The following is a 21,728-nucleotide window of genomic DNA, read 5'->3' as shown; positions in this document are numbered from 1 at the left end:
ATGTGCGTTCTCAGATCGAATACTGTTCACCACTGTGGAGTGGATGTGGAGCGGTTGCACTGAGGCAGTTGGACAGAATTCAAAATAAACCCATCAGATTAATCAATAATCCTGCCATAACGCAGGACCTTCCTCCGTTATCAGTATGTAGAGATGTTGCTTCTTTAGCACTATTTTATCGGTATTTTTACCGTAAGTGCTCTAACGTACTGGCTTCAATTGTGCCTCCCCTTCACATTTTCTCCCGAAATACTCAGGCAGCTGGGAGCGCCCATGAACTCACACTCTCTCCCCCACAATGCAGAACTTCTGTCTATCAAAATTCATTTATCTCCAGAACTTCTACTCTCTGGAGTTCACTTCCTGGGAGTTGCTTCCCACACACATTTAATCCTCTCGATTTTAAATCCAATTGTTATACAGTAGTGCACCAACTTTCACTACAGCAGGATTCGCGGAATCCACTTTCGCGGCATGCACCAAATATTCCCTAACTTCCACTTTCGCTTGAAAAAAATTGATTTTCGCGCACAAATTTTGGGTTTGGGACAATATTTTGAACTTTGAATTTCCTGCACCGCCCGCCCGCAACCCACCGCCATCTTGAATGACGTCATGTCAACACTCTGTCCACCCATTCCCGCCATTGTGTACGAGCGTGCTAGCTCCATTGTGTTGGATTCTCACGGTTCAATGGCCTCTACTATACCTGGTAGTGTGGGGAAAGGGCCTGGTGGTGTGGGGGGAGAGCCTGGTGGTGTGGGGGGAGGGCCGGGAGGCAGTGGTGGTGATAAAAAGTGGCCGGGACATTCAAAGTCGGGAGGAAAGGCCAAGGCTAAATAAGCCCGCCACGCGCCTCGGATACTTACCCCCAACATCCATTAAACACCTCAACCTGGTCTCTGTGGTATGTTTCTCCTCATATAATGTGTACTGTACAGTTTTTATTGTTTGTATCTCACAATGCAATGTACAATAGTGATTTGATGTACTGTATTGCAAGTGAAAATGAAAATCTGATGTTACTTTATGATAACCGGGAACCAATTAGCCTTTTTGCCGTAAAGACAATGCCCCAACTTTCGCTAATTCCTCTTTCGCGGATTATTTTTGGACCCAATTAGGCACGAAAATTGGTGCCCCACTGTAAGTATTTTATGAATGGAGGATGCCTGTAGGCACATGGACCTTCTTTTTCCTTTGTTTTTCCTTCAGTCGTTATAAAAAAAAAAAAAAAAAAAAAAAGTTGGATGTTCCACCAAAACCTCGCAAAATTTGAAACGTCGAAGTGTGAAGTTAAGAATCAATGGGAAAAATAAAGGCACATTCCGGTGGGACAGGTACCAACCTCATCAGAAAGTACTATAACACCAAACAGGCCCTACTCAAAATAAAATGATGAGTGTTCACTAGTGCTAAAACAGCATAACACAATAAACATGTACCTGAAAAGACATTAAAACTGTTATAAAGAGCTGCAACACCAAAAATCCTTACCAGAAAGAAAGTGAAGACTGGCTTGAGTGGTAGGTGAAGGTGTGTTGAAGGCAAGTTACTAGGTGACATAGGCTGCTGTATCGGTAGTCACAAGATGGCTGCCAACAAATGAGCATCAGTACACGTTGTCTGCTGAGTGTCGACTGCCGGCTGGGAGTGTCGAAGTGTGGGGAAACTCGCAAAGTGTGAAACAACTCGGAAATTTTTTTCTAGCATGAAAAACGAGGCGTCGAAGTAAAATGCATCAAAATACGAGGAAATACTATATTAAATATATATACAGTAGGCTCGCACAGTGTGCGACATCACAGTGCGCGAATCGCATTGTGCGCGAGTGACCAAAAATCATAACCAAAAGCCTTGAATGCGCAAGTTTACCTCGCAAAACACAAGGTAGATGCAAGAAGTGGCTTAAAAACGCCATTTCCATCAGTACGCGACCCTCACTCCCGCACCACGCGCCAATAGTGACCTTGAGGCTCGTGGGGAAGGTGCTCAAGAGGAGTCTACAGTAATATCTCACCAATAACAACTTCAGCAGTAACGTTTTTGGCAATAACAGTAAGTTAGAATAGATACCCAGTTTCTATAATGACGTTTGTTTCGTGAATACCAAGTTGTTATACTGCCAATACGTCCATAACAAGATGAGGAATGAAACAAACAAGCAAGAAGAGATGAAGGAAATTGCCGAAAGTGTGAGCAGTAGCGAGGAGGAGAGGGAGGATCCTCCCCTCACCACCATCCCTGACTCGCCTGCTGCTGTCCCCTCCTCCTCCACTGCCCCACCTGACTCACCAGCTGCCTCCCCCTCCACCTTCACAGCCCCACCTGACTCACCTGCTTCTCCTTGCATACCTGCAACCCCCCACCATAATGACTCTTGCTGCATTCTGGAAGAAATGTAACATTCGACAAGCCATAAATTTCCTCATCAAAGCCTGGAATAATACAACATTGGCAACCGTTAAACAAGTGTGGTGTGGCCGGGGTGGCGGCGGGGGCACAGTAAGTGCGTTGCCGCACCTCAAAACCCCTGCTGTTGAAGTCCATCAGGCCTGGTGTCTACTGTTGTTAAGGTGACTGTTCATATTTTTGTTGTAGCAATATCTGTAGTACAGTGTCTGAAAAATTTGACCTTTATTATGTCTTTAAGGACCAAAAAATGTCCAGGTATTAGGGGATACCGCCCATATGTAATTTTTCCCATAAGATTATGTTTTCTCAGTGCTCGAATTCACACTGCGCGAGGTCATGGACCACCCAATCTCTCGCGCACTGTGTGAGCCTACTGTACTGGATATATATATATAGACTGGTATATATGGTGTATATATATTATTCGCCCCTGTGTAGAATACAATTCTCGAGTGTGGGGAGGCTCTCCGCATGCAGCTCTTCTCAATAGAGTGGAGTCATAGACTTTTCGTCTCATTAACTCTGCTTCTCTTACTGGCTTCCTTCAGCTTCTGTCTCTTCACCGCACTCTTGCATCTTTATCTCTTTTCTGTCGTTACTTTCATGGTCAGTTCCTCTGAACTGTCTGCTTGCATCCCTCCACCTCTACGTCAGGTGCGTAGCACCCATCTAGCAACAAACTCTCATCCCTTTTCTGTCCAACTCTCAAATGCAAGAGTTAACCGTTACTCCCAGTCCTTCATTTATGCAACAGGTCAGCTCAGGAACTGTATCCTTCTGTCTGTATTTCATACTTCCCATGACCTCCATTCTTTCGAACGCAGTGTGTCCAGGCATCTTGATATGAATGGATCTTGAATTTGGCTCTCTTTTGTATTGTTTTTGTTTTTTCTTGGAAGAAACTGTTATGCAGGCTCCTGGCCTTTGGTTCCTTCTTCCCTGCATAAAAATGTATACGTAATATATATATATGTGTATATATATGTATATATATATATATATATATATATATATATATATATATATATATTTATATATATATATATATATATATGTGTATATATATGTATATATATATATATATATATATATATATATATATATATATATTAAGCTGGCTAAGAATATAACATTGTTGTGTACTTTGCTTTTTGCCTTTTTTTGTATTTTGCAAATTTTCTTTTATGTTCTCTTCTGCAATCTTTGGATGTGACTCAAACATGAAGAAGAGAGAGGGTTAGAATATCAGGAGAGAGAGAGAGAGAGAGAGAGAGAGAGAGAGAGAGAGAGAGAGAGAGAGAGAGAGAGAGAGAACTGCTGTAACCCTTGTGTACTTACTCTTTTACTAAATTTTTGTTTTCTTTTTTAACCTTTGGATGTGACTTGAAAATAAGAGAGAGGGATTGAAGTAACAGGAGCAGAAATGGAGAGAGAGAGAGAGAGAGAGAGAGACAGACAGACAGACAGACAGACAGACAGACAGACAGAGAGGAAAACAACAGGACATAACCATTCTGACAACCACACAGAGGCCAAAATCATGTGCATAGGCTTGTGCAAACATTTTCTTAGCAAATGATGAGAGGGCTAGGGATGCAGATTTCTTGCTAATGTGTAGTGAGTCACGACTCACTACACAATGGTTTCAAGTGAAAACCCATTGCATAACAGTTTATTGTCTATCGAGGTTGATAGAACATGGGTACATTGAGGATAGGCAGGGGGCTTGTGATTACATAACCTAAAATCTAGGAAAAGCTCACTCTTTTAGGCTTGCTCTCAGCACCCCTCAGTAGAACCTTGCTCTCCACTAGAGGTAGTGTCCTTGCCAGATATTATTTCCAAGTTACAAGTTTCAGTGTTTCACACAAATTATCACTGCACTTAAAATTGCACACTGCACTATTTGTTATGCACTTGCACTGTTATTTGACATTGGCAGTGGTGTTTCAGTGGCCTTTCACTCAAAAAATGGAGTGAAAGGCATACAGTCACAAGTAGTATGAACTCTGGGTGGCCATCTTGGCACAATCAGCTAACTGGGAGGCCATGTATATAAGTCACAAGCTTCAGTATTTCACACACACAAAGTTACTGCTTCACTTGCAGTTGCACACAGCACTGTTATGTTCTTACACTGTTAATTGGAGATGGCAGTGGTGTTTGAATGGCCTTTCATGCACAAAATGAAATAAAAGGCAGACAGTCACAGTGATTGTAAACAGGATAGCCATCTTGGCTCAGTCAATTGACTGGGAGGCACCGTTATCAACCGTCTGGGAGGTTGTGTATGCACGGGAGAGACAATTTACAAGTCACAAGTTTCAGTATTTCACACAAAAAAATTATACTATGATTTAATATCACACACTGCACTATTTGTTATGTACTTGCACGTGGCAATAGCGGTGGTGTTTCAGTGGCCATTCAAAGCGCAAAATGGAACAAAAGGCAGATGATCACAGTGAATGTAAACACTGGGTGACCATCTTGGGTCAGTCAGCATACTGGGAGGCATCGCCCTAATGAATTCGTGGTAATTTTGCCATCATTGTTCCAAAAATGGATAAAACATCTTGTTCATGGTTATAGTGATTGATCACAGCGAGCAAATGTATGACATGACCCGATAAATTATTTTTACATGCTTCACAGTACAGTAATTATAGTGTAATACAGTAACTTTGACTATGTTCTTTTCCACATGTCCACCCAGTCCGCTTAAGCCTCTATGCCACTCAGTGTAAATTGATGTATCCTGTAATTACTGTAGTTTTTCAAGTCATTAACAGAAATGTCACGTGGTGCATTAGGAGTAACCCTCTCCACCACTGACAGTTCAGGAGAAAGGCCTGGAGCAGCTGGGACTTGAATCTCCCGAGGAGGAGGTAGGGGGACGACTGGCTGACAAAGTTTATGTCACAGAAATGTCGCTGAACCTTTACAGTGTACAGTCTGGTCTTGCTATACATCTGTTTGCTATGTGATCAAGTGCTAGAACAATAATTCAAGTTATTTCCTTTCTTGGAATAATGTTGAAAAACTGGTTGTGATTTCGCATGAACGATAATTTTGATGGCTGCCTCCGGGAATCTTGTGTGTATGTGGTGATATATACAGTCTGACAGTCAGCTGTCAGAGTAAAGATGGCTACCTAGTGTTTATATGTGCTAAACCTCTATCTCAGGTCCCTGCAAGCAGTGGCTTTTGCACCAACCCTTTGAGTCTTGCTAACCCACTTGCTCATGCGTCCCATGCCAGCGATCGTTTCCCTCGTGCTCTCCGAGTTCCCTAACCTAAGACCCACACAGTGCTAACACTGATACCAAGTACCAGTGCATGTATTCTACAAGTAGTATTGAGTGTGATAGTATGTGGAGAGAGAGCTTTGAGAACGTGAAATAAGTGAAACAACTTGGAAATCATGCCTGGTGAGTGGGATGAGAGACAGGTGTGGAGGAAGTTGAGAGATGGAAGAGAGAGTTAATATATAGAGAGGAAGAGGGAGGTGAAAAGATTAGCAAGAGAAAAAAAGAAGAAAATGGATGAGGAATTTGGAAGGAATTTAAGTGTAAAGTGGAGGGAATGTAAGAAATGTTCTGGAAATAGGCAAAGAGAGTTAGACGGGGATAAAGAAGTAAGTCAGGGAGTGAAAGATAAAAATGGTAGATTGCTAATAGAAAAGGGAGAAAAAGTGAACATAGAGAATGGAAGTAAGTGGCTGGTGAATGACTGGGAGAAGGAGTGAGATGAGAAGAGAGGAAGAAATTGGTAGGATGGCAGTAGTGGAAGTAATGAAGAAAGTCAAAATGGGGAAAGCCCCTGGAATTGATGGAGTGTGTGGTGAAATGCTGAAGCATGGGGTAGAGATAGTAGTAGAATGGATGTGGAAGATGTGCAGGTTGCCCTAGGAGGAAGGTAGAGTCGTGGAGGACTGGAAGTCAGATATAATTATTTCCCTGTACAAAGGAAAAGGGTAAAAAGATGCTTGTGGTAATCATAGGAGCATTTTTCTTCTTAGTGTAATCGAAAAAGTATATGGTAAGATACTTACTGACAGAGTTAGGGAAATAACAGAGGAATTAGTTGGAGAAGAACATGGAGGTTTTAGGAAGGGAAGAGGTTGTGTAGATCAGATATTCATTCTTAGATCTTTAGTGAAAAAGTTTCTAGAGAAGGGAAAGAAGTTGTATGCGGTCTTCATGGTTTTGGAGAAAGCATATTACAGGGTGGATAGACAAGGATTGTGGAAAGTATTAAGAATATATTGGAGTAGATAGGAAGTTGTTGAATGCTGTGAAGAGAGTGTATGAGGGTGGTAAGGCTGCAATGCGTATGGGTGGTGAACTAAGTGAATTCTTCTATTTGAAAGTTGGATTGAAACAAGGATGTGTCATGTCTCCATGGTTGTTCAATCTGTACAGGTATATGGGTGGAGTTATAAAAGAGGTACAAGGTAGGGCAGTGGATATTGGTGCATCCCTAATAAGAGAGGACAATGTGTGGAAACTCCTTGTATTGTTTGCAGATGATACTGTGTTGTTAAGTGAAGACGAAGGGGAGCTGCAAGGCTTGGTGAATGAGTTTGGGAGTGTAAGAAATGGAATCTAAAGGTGAATGTAGGGAAAAGTAAAGTTATCGTCTTCGAGAGAAATGAAGTTAGTGAATGTACAGTGAGGCTGGATGAGGAGGAAATGGAAAATGTGAGTGTGTTTAAGTACTTATGTAGTGTGGTGAGTAACAGTGGAAGTTCAGAGGGTGAAGTACTTGAATGGGTACAACAAGGAAGAAAGGTTGCTGGTTCTTAGAAACCAGTAATAAGAAACAGGGAAGTGAGCATGGAAGTGAAAAAGTTACTGCATGACAGTATTGTGATACCAACTGACATATGGAAGTGAAGCTTAGGCCTTGTTGGAGGGTCAGTAGTCAAGGGTGAGGGCAGTGGAAATGAGTTATTTGAGAGGAGCATGTGGAGCCACATAGAGAGACTGACTGACAAATGAGGATGTGAAGGAGCATTGTGGTGTGGACGTTGATGTGATAGGAAGTGTTAGGAGATGCACATTGAGTTGGTTTGGCCATGTGGAGAGGATGGAGAATGAGAGACTGACAAGAAGAGTGTATGTGAGTGAGGTGGAGGGGGGAAGAGGGAGGGGGAGACCAAGGATGAGATGGAGGGATGGAGTGAAGAGGTATATGAGAGAGAGGGGTGTGAGCTAAGAGCAGGGCAGTGAATTGGTGGGGGACAGGGCAACATGGAGGCGATTTGTTTGTGCCCACCCCTTACGGGATTAAGGCGACTGGCAATAGATAGACGGATAGACAATTATGCACCCGTGAAGTGCTAAGGCTCCAAAGATTATTAACCCAGGGCCATAATTCTTGGATGGAATGTTGGACTGGTGTACCTCCATACAGAAATGACATTTAGTATTGATACACTGGCAGCGTCACCTAGATGTTGTACCTCTGGTGTGCCATTCTGCGATGTTCAAGTTCCCTAGCTTCATAGTAGGTTGATGGAATTGAATGAAACTTTGCATGCTCATAGACATTAATGAGTACTACAAACGTGCTTCGTACATGCATGACCTAAGTTCTGCCAGGTCAGGGGTCAAAGGTCATCAGATGCAGAAAATATGAAAAGCACTAAAATTTCGACCTTGCTCGCACGAAACGCTAAGGCTTCAAAGATTAAGTCAGAGCCATGATTTGTGGGTGGAATGTTGCACAGGAGTACCTCCATATACAGTAGAAATGACTTTTAGTTTCGAAAATTACTTCCAGTCGCTGACGAAGCTTGGTCCACTTACAGCTGGCCATTGTCTCCTACTGGCTTGTTTAGCTGCATTCTGTGTCTCTGAGTTAAGTCAAGTGCCACAGGGTGTGAATGATTAAAACTCCACTAAGAGATAGCATTTCCTAAAAGGAGTTGTTAAACACTGTACACCTTCATGTTTGTCTGACTGGCTAAGTAGCAGAGTGATCAGCTGGAAGGTGGAAGGATTGCAGTTCATTTCCTTGGGTGGACAGCTGATTCAAGAATGGTGATGGCAGTGGTAATGGTATTTGTAGTAGTCATAAATTTAATGATTACATACTTTTCCAGGTAGTGGGAACACCAACGGAGGAGACTTGGGCTGGTGTAACAGGACTACCCAACTACAAACCCCACCGCCTTGCCCCACATCGACCCCGACGCCTGGCAGCTGCCTTTCCCCGCCTCGCTGATGTCCCACATGCTGAGGCGCTTGCATCACAGTTCCTACAGGTTTAGGATTTTAGTTTTGGGGATCAGAGTTAGATGTAGATTAGGTATAGTAAGTATTAGGAAGGTCATGCTCAAGTGGTTTGATTTGGGAGGGGGAGGCTTGGGGAAAAAAAAAATGTGAACCCCATGAATATAAGTGTGACTAGATGAAAGAACAGGAACCTGTGAAACCTTTGATAAGGTACTGAGACAATCTTAAATAGAACTTTTCACTCAGATGACTTTACATATATATATATATATATATGTATATATATATATACTGTATATACAGGTGTATACACTCAATCCTTGAGTACCGCGGGCAATAGGGACTGGACAAGGACCGTGGTACCCAAATCCGCGTCACTCAGACAATATGTTTACATGTATAATGGTACCATGTGTTCTGGCAACTTTCCAAAACTCTCACTTTTACCCCTTCTTACCACCTAACCCCACGTAAATTACCCCCACTTGCACCTACCATCAGGTAAAACATTGAAAGAAATATAATTGTTGTAATGAAAAACATCAATGGTATTAAAAATAGCATTAACAAAAATAAAAGTTGGGATGGGTACCCTTTGTTGATACGTAGCTCCACAGTATTTTCCTCCCATCTCCCAACCACAATGTTGTCAAAGTTTCGCCTTCTCTCATATCATGTGGCTTTCAGGAGAGACCTTAGGCCATATGGTTAGACAAAAATTTATGGGTCTGGCAGTTTTAGAGTACGAAATAGAACGAAAATTTGTGCTAACAAGAAAAAATTACTTTAATCTGTGTGTTCTCGTGAGTTAGTGTTCAGTTTAACATTTTTCATTTGATATTGCGTTTCCCAACGCATTTCTGATAAACTAAACATATGACTAAACTGATCTATCAATTCGAAATGTGTTGGGAAGAGCGATACCGAACGAAGAGTAATGTGTTGGAAAGAGCGATGCCGAACGAAGAATGTGAAACGGAACGCTAACTCAGGAGAACACATGGATGAAAGAGTACCTTTTTTCTGGTTTGCAAACATTTTCGCTCCATTTTGTTCCCTAAAACAGCCAGACCCGTAAATTTTAGTCTAACTATACAACCTAACGTCTCTCCCGAAGGCCACATGATACGAGAAGGCGAAACTTTGACAACAACTTTGGGGTTGGGGGGCGGGAGTAAAATACCGTGGAGCTACGTATCAACAAAAGGGTACTCAGTGGAGGTGGTGTTGACCCAGTCCAACTTCTGATTTTGTTAATGCCATTTTTAATACCACTGATGTTTTTAATTACAACAGTTATATCTCTTTCAGTGTTTTACCTGATGGTGAGTATAGGTAGAGGTAAATACGTGGGGTAAGATGGTAAAAAGGGGTAAAAGTGAGAGTTTGCTTTCTCTGACGCTCCACATAACGCCCTATAAGCTTCTCAGTCAGTTTCAGGACAACATATAAACCTTCACAGCTGCCAGGATTGCATCACTTCCTACGCACGATCTTTATCTTCTCCCTGTCCATCCAAATCGTTATGATGGTGCTTTCTTTTATGCTATGGTGTTTCTTTTTTTCTTTTGCCATTTTGGTATTTGTACGCTTAAAGCAGTGGAAGAACCTTACCAATTCAGTTCATATTCCTCCAGTTTTTTTTCTGTATTTTTCTGACTATTTTCAGGGTGGTAAATTACCTTTTCCTGCTGAAAAATTTCCCACTTTTTATCATCACGTTCCTTAAGCCATAACATGATTGTCTTGATGTACTCAAAGGTGATTTTCGTCTCCCAACTTCCCAACTGGATGCTACATTAGGTTAGGTTAAATTATAAGGTATAGTTAAGCTAGGTTAGGTCAAGTTTAAACACTTAGGTTAGGACAGGCCCTAATTTCGCCGTAACCCTGATGTGTCAAACAAGTTGACAGTGGAGTACAACTTAAAAAGGCGGGGGAAACAGATTTAGTATGAAACGTTTATTTGCCTCCCAGAAGTAATCCGACAAACATAAGACTATCAGGAAGAAGAACGAAGAATGTGAAACTGAATGCTCACTTACACGAGCAGAAGTATTTTGTGTGTGTGTGTGTGTGTGTGTGTGTGATTAGCAAACATTTTCGTTCAGTTTCGTCTCCTAAAACTCGAAACCCATATGACTGTGAGGTAGAGTCTGTGAGAAGCGAGAAAGGACTTGATAGCCGTATGCTCAGTCGGTCCTAAATGTGTTGGGAAGCACGAAACCAAACGAAAAATGTGGAACTGAACACTAACAAGAACACATAGACGAAAGTATTTTTTTCTAATTAGCAAACATTTTCATTCCATTTCATCCCCTAAAACTGCGAAACCCATTATGAGTGTGGGGTGGAACTAGGTGAAGCATGAGAAAGGATTGATAACAGTATGCTCAGTTAGTTGGAAGTGTTGGGAAGCATTAAATCGAACGAAAAATGTGGAACTGAACGCTACGATAACACATGGACGAAAGAGTAACTTTTCCTCTAATTAGCAAACATTTTCGTTCCATTACGTTCCTTAAAACTGCAAAATCCATGATAATTGTGGGTAAGAACTAGATGAGGCATGAGAAAGGACTGATAACCATATGCCCAGTTGGTCCAAAATGTGTTGGGAAGCATGAAATCAAACGAAGAATGTGGAACTGAACTGTAACTTACGAGAACGCAAGGATTTTTTTTTTTTTTTTTCTGATTAGCATACATTGTCGTTCCATTTTGTCCCCTGAAATTGCCGAAACCCATAAATTTCATCAAACCGTTCGGCCTTGAGTCTGCCCAGAAAACATATTTCCATTCCGTATGCGTATTCAAAAAAACCACCAGGAACCCTCAGCCAGGAACAACGCTTGCCCATTCGTTTCAAAACTAACCATAGGTTTTTCACGAAAATATGCCCACTGTGCTTCCCAGGCAAAATTTCAGCAACCTAACCTACCCTAACCTATCCCATCTCACTAGGGCTGTTTGGCTGAGGTGGCTGGCTGTGGTACTGAGATAAATACCCATACAGAATGGAAATATGCGCCCAGGAAATGTACCCAGAGGTTAGGGTGACGTCATAGCGTGCGGCTTTCAAATTTCGTCCCCAGGCCAGCTGACTTCCCGCGTGAGCTCAAGTTTTTCCGCGTGTTGACATAACTTGTCTCATTATGCTGACCGCGTTAGAACAGAAACGTGTTACTCAACCACGTGTTACTTAAGGATTGAGTGTATATATAAATAAATATATATATATATATATATATATATATATATATATATATACATATATATATATATATATATATATATATATATATATATATATGTGTGTATATATATATATATATATATACTGTATATATATATATATATATATATATATATATATATATATATATATATATATATATATATATCTATCTATCTATCTATTGCCAGACGCCTCAATCCCGTTTGGGGTGGCCACAAACAAATCGCCTCCAAGTCGCCCTGTCCCCCGCCCATTCACTCCCCAGCTCCCAACTCACACCCCCTCTCTCATATACCTCTCCACCCCATCTCTCCATCTCATCCTCGGCCTCCCCCTCCCTCTTTCCCCCTCCACCTCACTCACATACACTCTCTTCGTCAGTCTTTGACCCTCCATCCTCTCCACATGGCCAAACCACCTCAGTGTGTTCCTCATAATGCTTCCTATCACATCCACATCAACACCACAACGCTCCTTTATATCCTCATTCGTCAGCCTGTCTTTCCATGTGACTCCACAGGCTCCTCTTAACCCGCGCCGTCCCGAGGACGTACTTCCACGTCCTCACGTTTTGTCACAGCTAATCCCGAGGACGTACTTCAACGTCCTGCAATTGCAAGGTTCATAATTTCCACAATTTTCAATTTTCGCGAGTCATTTTTGGTACGTATACACGGGACACCTTCCTCAACAAGATGCCAGGCAGAGACAATGCCTTACCCAGCATGACCTCCTCCCCCCCCCTGCATGCCCTTTTCTCAGCAATTCACCTGTTATCAGTGACCTGGCCAGTATAGCCATGTCATGCCACGGTACGAAATTCAGGGCCAGAGTGATTCCCCAATCAATGACAATGTGGAGGACAAACTTTACATAGCATTAGAGGAAGAAACAGTTAGAAATGATGATCAGGTAATGTGGCAAAAAAAAGGTCAGGTATTAGTGAGTGAACCAATGCTTATAATGCCTATATTACTGCTTGAAAACCAATATACTCTTGTACTACATATAAATTCGTAACAGTAAATAAATAAATACCGTTTATGAGTGGTGTGAAATAGTTATCCTCCCATAGAACTCGTTTTCTTTGGTGCCAGCCTGATAGAAAACCCAGTAAGGTAAGGAGGCTCTCCTACCTGTAATGAGTATTTTAAACCTCAGGTGAGCGATTTCTCTATGAATTTTCGATGTTTCTCACCAAAAGCGAAAGTTTTAGCAAAAAAAAAAAAGGTCGAAAATTGCCCGGGATTGGGGGGTACCAGTGGTCGAAAAGTGGCCGGGATGGGGCGGGTTAAATAACTCATTTCCACGGCTCTCACTCTTGACTTGTGTCCTTCCAACAACGTCCAAGCTTCACTTCCGTACGTTAGAGTTGGTATCACAATACTGTCATGTAGTAACTTTTTCACTTCAATGCTCACTTCCCTGTTTCTTATCACTGCTTTCAAAGAACCAGCAACCTTTCTTCCCTGCTGTACCTTTCAAGCACTTCACCCTCCAAACCTCCATCCTTACTCATCACACTACCCAAATACTTAAACGTACTGTACTCACATTTTCCAATTCCTCACCATCCAACCTCGCTGTACATTCACTGACTTCACCTCTCTCAAAGACCATCACTTTACTCTTCCCTACATTCACCTTTAGATTCCGTTTCTTACACACTCTCTCAAACTCATCCACCAAGCCTTGCAGCTCCCCTTCGTCTTCACTCAACAACACGGTATCATCTGCAAACAACAGTACAGGGAGTTTCCAAACACTATCCTCTCTCACCAGGGCCACTCCAACATCCACAACCCTACCTTGTACCTCTTTTATTACCCCATCCATGTACAGATTGAACAACCATGGAGACATGACACATCCCTGTTTCAACCCAACTTTCAAAGAGAAAAATTCACTTAGTTCACCATCCACATGCACTGCAGCCTTCGCACCATCGTACATACTCTTCACAGCATTCAACAACTTCCCATCTATTCAATATATTCTTAACACTTTCCACAATCCTAGTCTATCCACCCTATCATATGCTTTCTCCAAATCCATGAAAGCCGCATACAACTTCTTTCCCTTCTCTAGAAACTTTTCCACTAAAGATCTGAGAATGAATATCTGATCTACACAACCTCTTCCCTTCCTAAAGCCTCCCTGTTCTTCTCCAACTAATTTCTCTGGTCTTTCTCTAACTCTGTCAATAAGTATCCTACCATATACTTTTCCTATTATACTAAGAAGACAAATGCCCCTATGATTACCACACACTTCTTTTTCCCCTTTTCCTTTGTACAAGGGAATAATTATACCTGACTTCCAATCCTCCGGGACTCTGCCTTCCTCCCAGGCCAATCTGCACATCTTCCACATCCATTCTACTACTATCTCTCCCCCATGCTTCAGCATTTCACCACACACTCCATCAATTCCTGGGGCTTTCCCTGATTTAACTTTCTTCATTGCTTCCACAACTTCTATCCTACTGATTTCTTCCTGTCTTCTCACCTCCCTCCTTCTTCCAGCCATTCCCCAGCCACTTATACTCGCATTACTTCCATCCTCCACGTTCAACAATTCCTTAAAGTGTTCTCTCCATCTGCTCACTTTTTCTCCCTTCTCCACTAGTAATCTACCATTTTTATCTTTCACTTCCCTGCTAACTTCACTTCCACCCTGTCTTACTCTTTTCACCTCTTTCCAGAACATTTTCTTACAGTCCCTCCACTTTACACTCAAATTCCTTCCAAATTCCTCATCCACTCTCTTCTTACTCTCTCTTACTAATCTTTTCACCTCTCTCTTTCTTTCTACATATAACTCTCTCTTCCGCCTCTCAACTTCTTCCACGCCCCTATTTCTCATCCATTCATTGTATGCTTTCTTCTTTTGTGCCACAGCCCGTTTCACCTCTTCAGTCCACCACGCTGTTCCTTGCACCCCCCTCCGTCTTCTCTTCCTTCCACACACCACATCACATGCTGCACATATTTCTTCTGTAAATATTCTACACACACCTTCCACGTCCCCCATCTGCTCCAACTCATATTTGCCCAATCGTTCCTCCACTTCTCTCTTATACTCTGCCTTTTTCTCATCCTCTTGTAACCTTTCCACCTTCTTTGCAACTACTCCTTCCTCTCGTCTTTCCCTTCTTCTATTCCTCCATCTTACTTGAACTTTAACTCTGGCCACCACCAAGTAGTGGTCAGAAAGTCCACTCCCCCAACCTCTATAAACTCTTGCATCCAATATACATCTTCGCATCCTTTCATCCACACACACATAATCAATCATTGCCTTCCTTTCACTCAATTCACCACCCACCCTTCTCATCACTCGCCATGTATACCTGTGGATCATTTTATGCCTGAAGAGGGTATTGGCTATCACCAACCCCCTCCCAGCACAAATGTCCACTAATGCACTCCCATTCTCATCTATCTCACCAGGCACACCCCACTCACCAACTATTCCATCCACCTTCACATTCCCAACTTTACCATTCATATCACCAATCAAAAACACTCTCTCATTCCTTCCAAACTTTTCCATGCACACTTCTACATTTGTCCAGAACTCTTCTCTCACTCTTCTAGCACGATCTTGCGTTGGCGCATACACACACACAATCGCCCACATTTGTATTCCAACTTTCAACTTTACCCACACAATCCTTGATCCAACTGATCCATACTGTCTTATGCTCCTCTTCCATCTTTTACTCACAACTATACATACTCCTTCCTTTGCCCTCTCATTCTCACCTACTCCTGCACATATACCTCATCCATACTCCCATTCTCTCACACTTTCTCCTCTCCATTTTGTTTCAGTTATTCCACATACATCCACTTTCGCATCCTCAAGCACCTGGACAATCTCTCTCTCTTTCACCTCATCATTTGCTCCCCTTACATTCCACGTTCCAATTGCAATGTCCTTTGTCCGGTCCTTGGTCGTCAACGTTTGGTCAGTCCTTGTCCGAGGCTTATTGTTTGTTTTTTTAGTTAGTTGTTTTCCGGGGAGGGGCACTAACCCTCCGCCAACCCTTTTAGTCGCCTTTTATGACAAGCAGGGATACTGGGGGAGTATTCCTGACAAACCCCCCTACCCCCAGGGGTAATATATATATACTGTATATATATATATATATATATATATATATATATATATATATGAGGCCCTGAGAAGCAGAACTCGCCAAGTGCCACCCTGGCCGAAAACCAGGTTATTATAGCATTGTCTTCCCCCACCCTTCCCCTATCTGGAGAGAGACAGAGGCGGGAGTTTTTCAGATATCCTCAAGGTCGTATTCGCATGTTAGTGCACCACACTTTCGACCTTATTGCTGCGTCACACGGTCTGAGGCCCAAGCTTGGCTGCAGAACTAATCAAGCGCCCACGCCGCCCTGACAGCTGAGCTCGGCTATCACGCTCGCCGTAGTGTCCCACCTTTAGCCCCGCTCGACCATTCACCGTGCGTGTTGCTCGTCACCCTCGTGCCAAAACACAGCTGGGAGCATCAGAAGCTCTTTAACTACGCATACCACTGGATTACTCTCCTAATTCTCGTGATTTTTGTGCTTTTTTTCAGTGTTATTCAGCTTACGATTATTGTCTCACAATGCATAACGACATTACCATGAAATTTCTGTAAGGAAAAAGTAACAGTAAAAATTAATAACCATACCTACCTTAGACCATTCCAAAGCTGAAAGAAGGTGGCAAAATAAAACAATAATATTATTATTATACGATATTACTTTCTTGAGTAAGATAATAATAATGTTTTCCCTTAATTTTATCGATTGCTTTCTTATTTTTCTTCATTCTACGTTTCGTGCATTGCATTTTTTCATTAATGTCGTTTTTCTCTTCTCAATAATTTTTGTTTATTATCATGCCCATTACTTCCATGTATTATTATTGTTTTGTATTATTATCTTATTATACTATTATTATGTTATTTTCATTGAACATGTTCTTTTTTTGCTCTATTCTTACATTGCCTCTTTCCTTATGCATAAAAATGAAATGAAAATAAACACGGAGAAAATCGAGGTCACAGATTTCCGAATTTCAAAATGCTATACCTCGTGACCGTATAATGCTATGAAGTTGAATGTAGTCTCAAAATGATCAGCATTTTATACCCTATTCACATAAGTAATAAGCGAAATTATAAACATTCAGCTTTTTCAGTGGCAGGAGTATGAACGCAATGAGATGTAATGAACATTTTATTCATAACACCAATAAATTGCAGTCACGCTCCTGCCGCTGGAAATATCGACAGATTTTAATTGATTTTAGTCCTTATGTAGTTAGGTTATACTTTACTGATCATTTTGAGACTAAATTCAACTTGATACCTTAATTGAGTCAGGAGATTTAGTCTTTTAAAAGTCGGAAAACTTTGACCGCGATTTTTTTTTTTTTTTTTTTTTTTTTTTTTTTGGCACTTGGCGAGTTCTGCTTCTCGGGGCCACATATATACATACATATACACAGGTCTCCCTCGTTTTATGATTGGTATGCATTCCTAGAAAGGCTATCGTAAACCAAAATATTGTAAAGTGAAATTAAGGTATAATGGGAAAAATAGGGATGCTTTCCTGGACTCGTGTATAAGGAACCCAAGACCCATACGAGTGATCTGCTGTGCAATAATAATGATAATGTTTTATGTATTGTAGTGCATCTGAATCACATATGTATGTACATTTGCAAACATAAAGACATGAAATAGGAAAAACAACATGAAATGCAGCTGTACTGTACTGTGCTGTTATGTACCCTCCTACTGTACTGTAGCTCCGTCCACTCTTAGTCGGCCCCCCCTGAGGCTGGAGGACATAATGCCTTAATGTCTCCTCCGAGGCTAGGAGACATCCTGGGCTAAAGCCCATCACTTGTCAACACAAGAGGTGGAGAGGGAGGAAGCAGGGGTGGTGGAGGTTTGGGTGGCAGGGGTGGATGACTCAGGAGAATGAGAGGTGGTGGAGGTTTGGGTGGCAGGGCTGGATGATTTGGTGGTAGGAGAGGCAGATGGAATAGAAATAAATGTCCTAGAGGATATTTTTTTCCAGTATAGGCCAGTCTCGTCGAAATTTATAACTTGTTTAGAGGAATATCCACCTTCCTCTATCTGCTTCAAGAGGGCTGGCTTGAAAGCGTCGGCAGCAGGCTTGTTGGAACCAGCAGTCATCTTAATGTTGTGTAGGCATGCCCTATTCTTGAAATGTTCAAACCAGCCTTTACTTGCGGTTAATGATGTTCTCATCTTAACCTCGTAGCCCTTCTTGCACAGGTGATCCCAAATAGACAAGGCCTTGGTAGTCACAAGGGAGGTGGATAGGGGTATGTGGCGTCGAGTTTGGTCATCTATCCAAATCCGCTCCATCTCCTCATAGATGAGTTCCCATTGGTGAGTCAGCTCTTGGCCATGAGAGTCGTGTTTGTCTCCCCAGCTTTCTTAATGTTGACAGCATTCTTTATAACAGTCGGTACAGTCGACTGTGCAAGACTCATGGAACGAATGATGGAATTTGCCCCCTCACCTGCTTTGTGCTGCTTCACAGTAGTAAGCTTAGACTCCGGAGTTAAGGACGTTCTTGCTTTCTTTTGCTTCATATCACCAGCACCAGATGTTGCAGGGCGTTTACAAGACATCACGGTGGTGGCACTAGAGGTGCAAAATATGAAGAACAGGAAAAATAGGAATATCCTGGGCACTGATGCACACAGATGCACAGAGGTTGTACGCTGAACGAGCACGCGGGTGAGGCTGGCAAAAGCACAGGAAACTGTGTGGGTGGGGCAGGTATGCCACGCAGCTCTCAGCTGATCTGCCTGTGAGTGCGGGATTTCCACATGCCCAGTCATAAATGCGAGGGAGCTCAATCGTAAAATGAACACTTGGTACTGAAGAAGAAGGATCGTAAATGCGAAATATCGTAAAACGATACAGCGTAAAATGAGGGAGACCTGTATATATATATATATATACAGTAACCTCTCAAATAACGCGAGGGTTAGGTTCCTGGAGAGGTCGTGTTAGTTAAAAACGCTTTTTTTAAACATAATTTTCCCATAAGAAACAATGGTATTACTGAGGGTTACGTTCCTGGACTCTGAGAAAGTCTACCCATTTGGGGAGTTGTGCTACTCTAAACTTAAAAGCAACAATATTAATTTGAGGGAAAATCCATGAAAAAAACAAAAACAGTATATTTGGGAAGAAATAAACAACATTTGAGCCCCACTTGGGCCAAAGCATTGTTTACTTCTCCCCAAATACATACTGTTTTCGTTTTTTACGTGGATCTTCTTTCAATTCTGCTTCATTCACGGCATTGTGAAAGTTCCTCAACATTATGCATTAGTAGGTCATAAAAACACTACAGTAAAAGCAACATTTTCATTACAGTAAGTAGGTCACAAATAATAACAACACACAGCCTCACTTCATCTATGCATCACTCGTTATCTGCTGCTGTCCCTCCTCACCTCGCTAACCCACCTCCCGCCGCTCCCCACCCTAAATTTGTTGTCCCTCCTCGTTCTGCTGTCCTTCCTCATCCTCTGACTCCCATGCTACTGGTAATGAAGATAACTCCCTTAGATTTTCTGTCTTCTTCATAAAGAACTGCTCTATCTTGGTCTGAGTGGTTACATCAAGTTGTAACAGTGTAGATCTGCTATCACTTACCTGGTCAAATTTTGTCCGAAAATGAGCCAAATTGCTCAGAATGGGGCCAAACCTCATTTTCGAATATTTTAGTTAGAATAAAACCAGTTTAAGCAATAGACAAATAAAAAATTGAATTTATTCATAAACTGCCACACATGGTCTATCAGCTTGGGACTGTCAAAGGCGCACGTGGCTAATTTGAAACCATCACATGCGTGTAAAGTCGCATAAAATCGAGAAAACTTTGTTAGTTAAACATATTTCCATAAATATTTGCTCGTGTTAAAACGAAAATGCGTTTTTAAAACTCGTATTAGTTGAGAGGTTACTGTATATATATATATATATATATATATATATATATATATATACTGTATATATATTGTGGTGGGTTGGGGCACTCACCATCCACTCACTCGATGTAGTGCTGCTCTCGGGTGTCTGCCCTTTCCTCTCCATCCTTCTTTCCTTCCATTCTCTTCTGTCTTTCTTTCCTTCATTCTTTCCTTGTCCTTCTGCCTACGGGTGACTTTACACTCCCTCTTCTGTCTTTCTTTCCTTCATTCTTTCCACTTCCTTCAGCCTGTGGGTGACTCTACACTGAGTGACAAGCCAAGTGGTTTCCTGTGCACCAGGAAACCATTTACTATGCTGGTTGGTAACAACATAACCAAATTTTGGTGCCTGGTGGTTTAGTGGGTAATTATTGTTTTCCAATCGGATTGAGCTGGTGAAGGTTTATATCCAAGGGGTGGTTGGGGTTGATTGCTCATGTAATGCCACTCAGGGATGAGTGAGGCTGGTCACTCTCATCTTAAATGTCGGGACCAACTGCCTAGCCCCGGGCTCCTACGCTCCTCATGGGGCACTGTAGGATTGGATGATGATGATGATATTAATATATATATATATATATATATATATATATATATATATATGTATATGTATTATTCATGCTGTTTCCAGATAATTATATTCAGCTTTTCACCCAACCTCATCTCACCTTGAGGTGAGAAATGAAATCTGAATGATGATGAGGAAATAATTTTCATATTAATGCTGTTACTGGCCATTATCCACTCACTTTATGTAGTGCTGCCGACTTTTTCCTTCACCTTTATTATTCGACCATCAAAGAAATCATCATCATCATTATCCGGACCTCCTCTCCCACCAAGAACAGGGTGAGGAGTAGCAGTGTCCAAACAGCACAAACTTGCCCAATCCAAATAGGCCACACTTCCATTCACTCATCGTTCAAACCCTCGGAATCCTGGCTCTACCGGATACACCAAAAACATTCACCACATTCTGCAGCTTCACACAATTGTACCAGATTGAGTCATTCTGGACGCTGCCATGCTCACAAGCGGTGCCAGAATCCCTGATCATGCACTTCTCCTCACAACAGTCATCCAGCCAGCTCGATCTCTTGTCAGTTCCCTAGCCTCACCAACTTCCAAACCTCTCTTCCTCACGCACTCATCCACCATATCTCTCCACCTTCTCCTTGGCCTACCTTGCCTCCTCCCTCTTTCAAATTCACTCAAGTATACCTTTTTCACCACTCTATTGTTATCCATTCTTTCCACATGATCATACCAACTCAGGACACTCTCTTCGATTCTGGTGTTCACTGACTTCCTTACTCCACACCTTTCACAAATCACATTATTTCGTATCCTATCCACCCTCTGTACTCCACATACATTCCTCAGCAGTCCCATCTCCACTGCTCTTACTCTTGACTTTTCATTTTCATGCCACACCATAGTCTCACTTCCATATGTTAAAGTTGGCACTAACACTCCCTCATGTAAACCTCTTGCAGCTGCAACACTCAAGCCTGTGTTTCTTATCAAGGCCTTCATTGCACCAGCTACTTTTCTTCCTTGTGTCACTCTACTTTCAACTTCTTTTGCACATTTTCCTCTCTTTACTATCACTGTACCCAAGTATTAGAACTCTCTCATCAATTCCAGTCTCCCTCCATTCACTGTGACATCACACTGGGAGTCACCCTCTCTCTCAACAACCATCACTTTACTCTTCTCTACATTTACTTTCAAGGCATGATGCTCACAGACATCAGCAAAACTCTGCACTAGCCTACCAAGTTCTTGTCCAGTACTTGTAA

At 41.9% G+C, this 21,728-nt stretch overlaps 1 protein-coding gene across 1 annotated transcript in view; it reads left to right on the top strand.

Annotated features, from left to right (window-relative positions):
* Positions 1-21,728, top strand: part of Eip63E (cyclin dependent kinase Eip63E) — a gene marked incomplete at its 5' end in the record, with an annotated part of 709,236 nt that overhangs the window by 600,730 nt on the left and 86,778 nt on the right. The window contains one exon of the mRNA XM_080266993.1: positions 8,525-8,686. Within this exon, the coding sequence (XP_080123119.1) occupies positions 8,525-8,686 (162 nt within the window). The remainder of the gene's footprint in view (positions 1-8,524; positions 8,687-21,728) is intronic.

The sequence above is a fragment of the Coenobita brevimanus genome, chromosome 23 (genome assembly GCF_032717465.1).
Source record: "Coenobita brevimanus isolate Jiangsu-jjx chromosome 23, ASM3271746v2, whole genome shotgun sequence".
Taxonomy (NCBI): Eukaryota; Metazoa; Arthropoda; class Malacostraca; order Decapoda; family Coenobitidae; genus Coenobita; species Coenobita brevimanus.
This window is presented reverse-complemented; position numbering and strand designations above follow the sequence as displayed.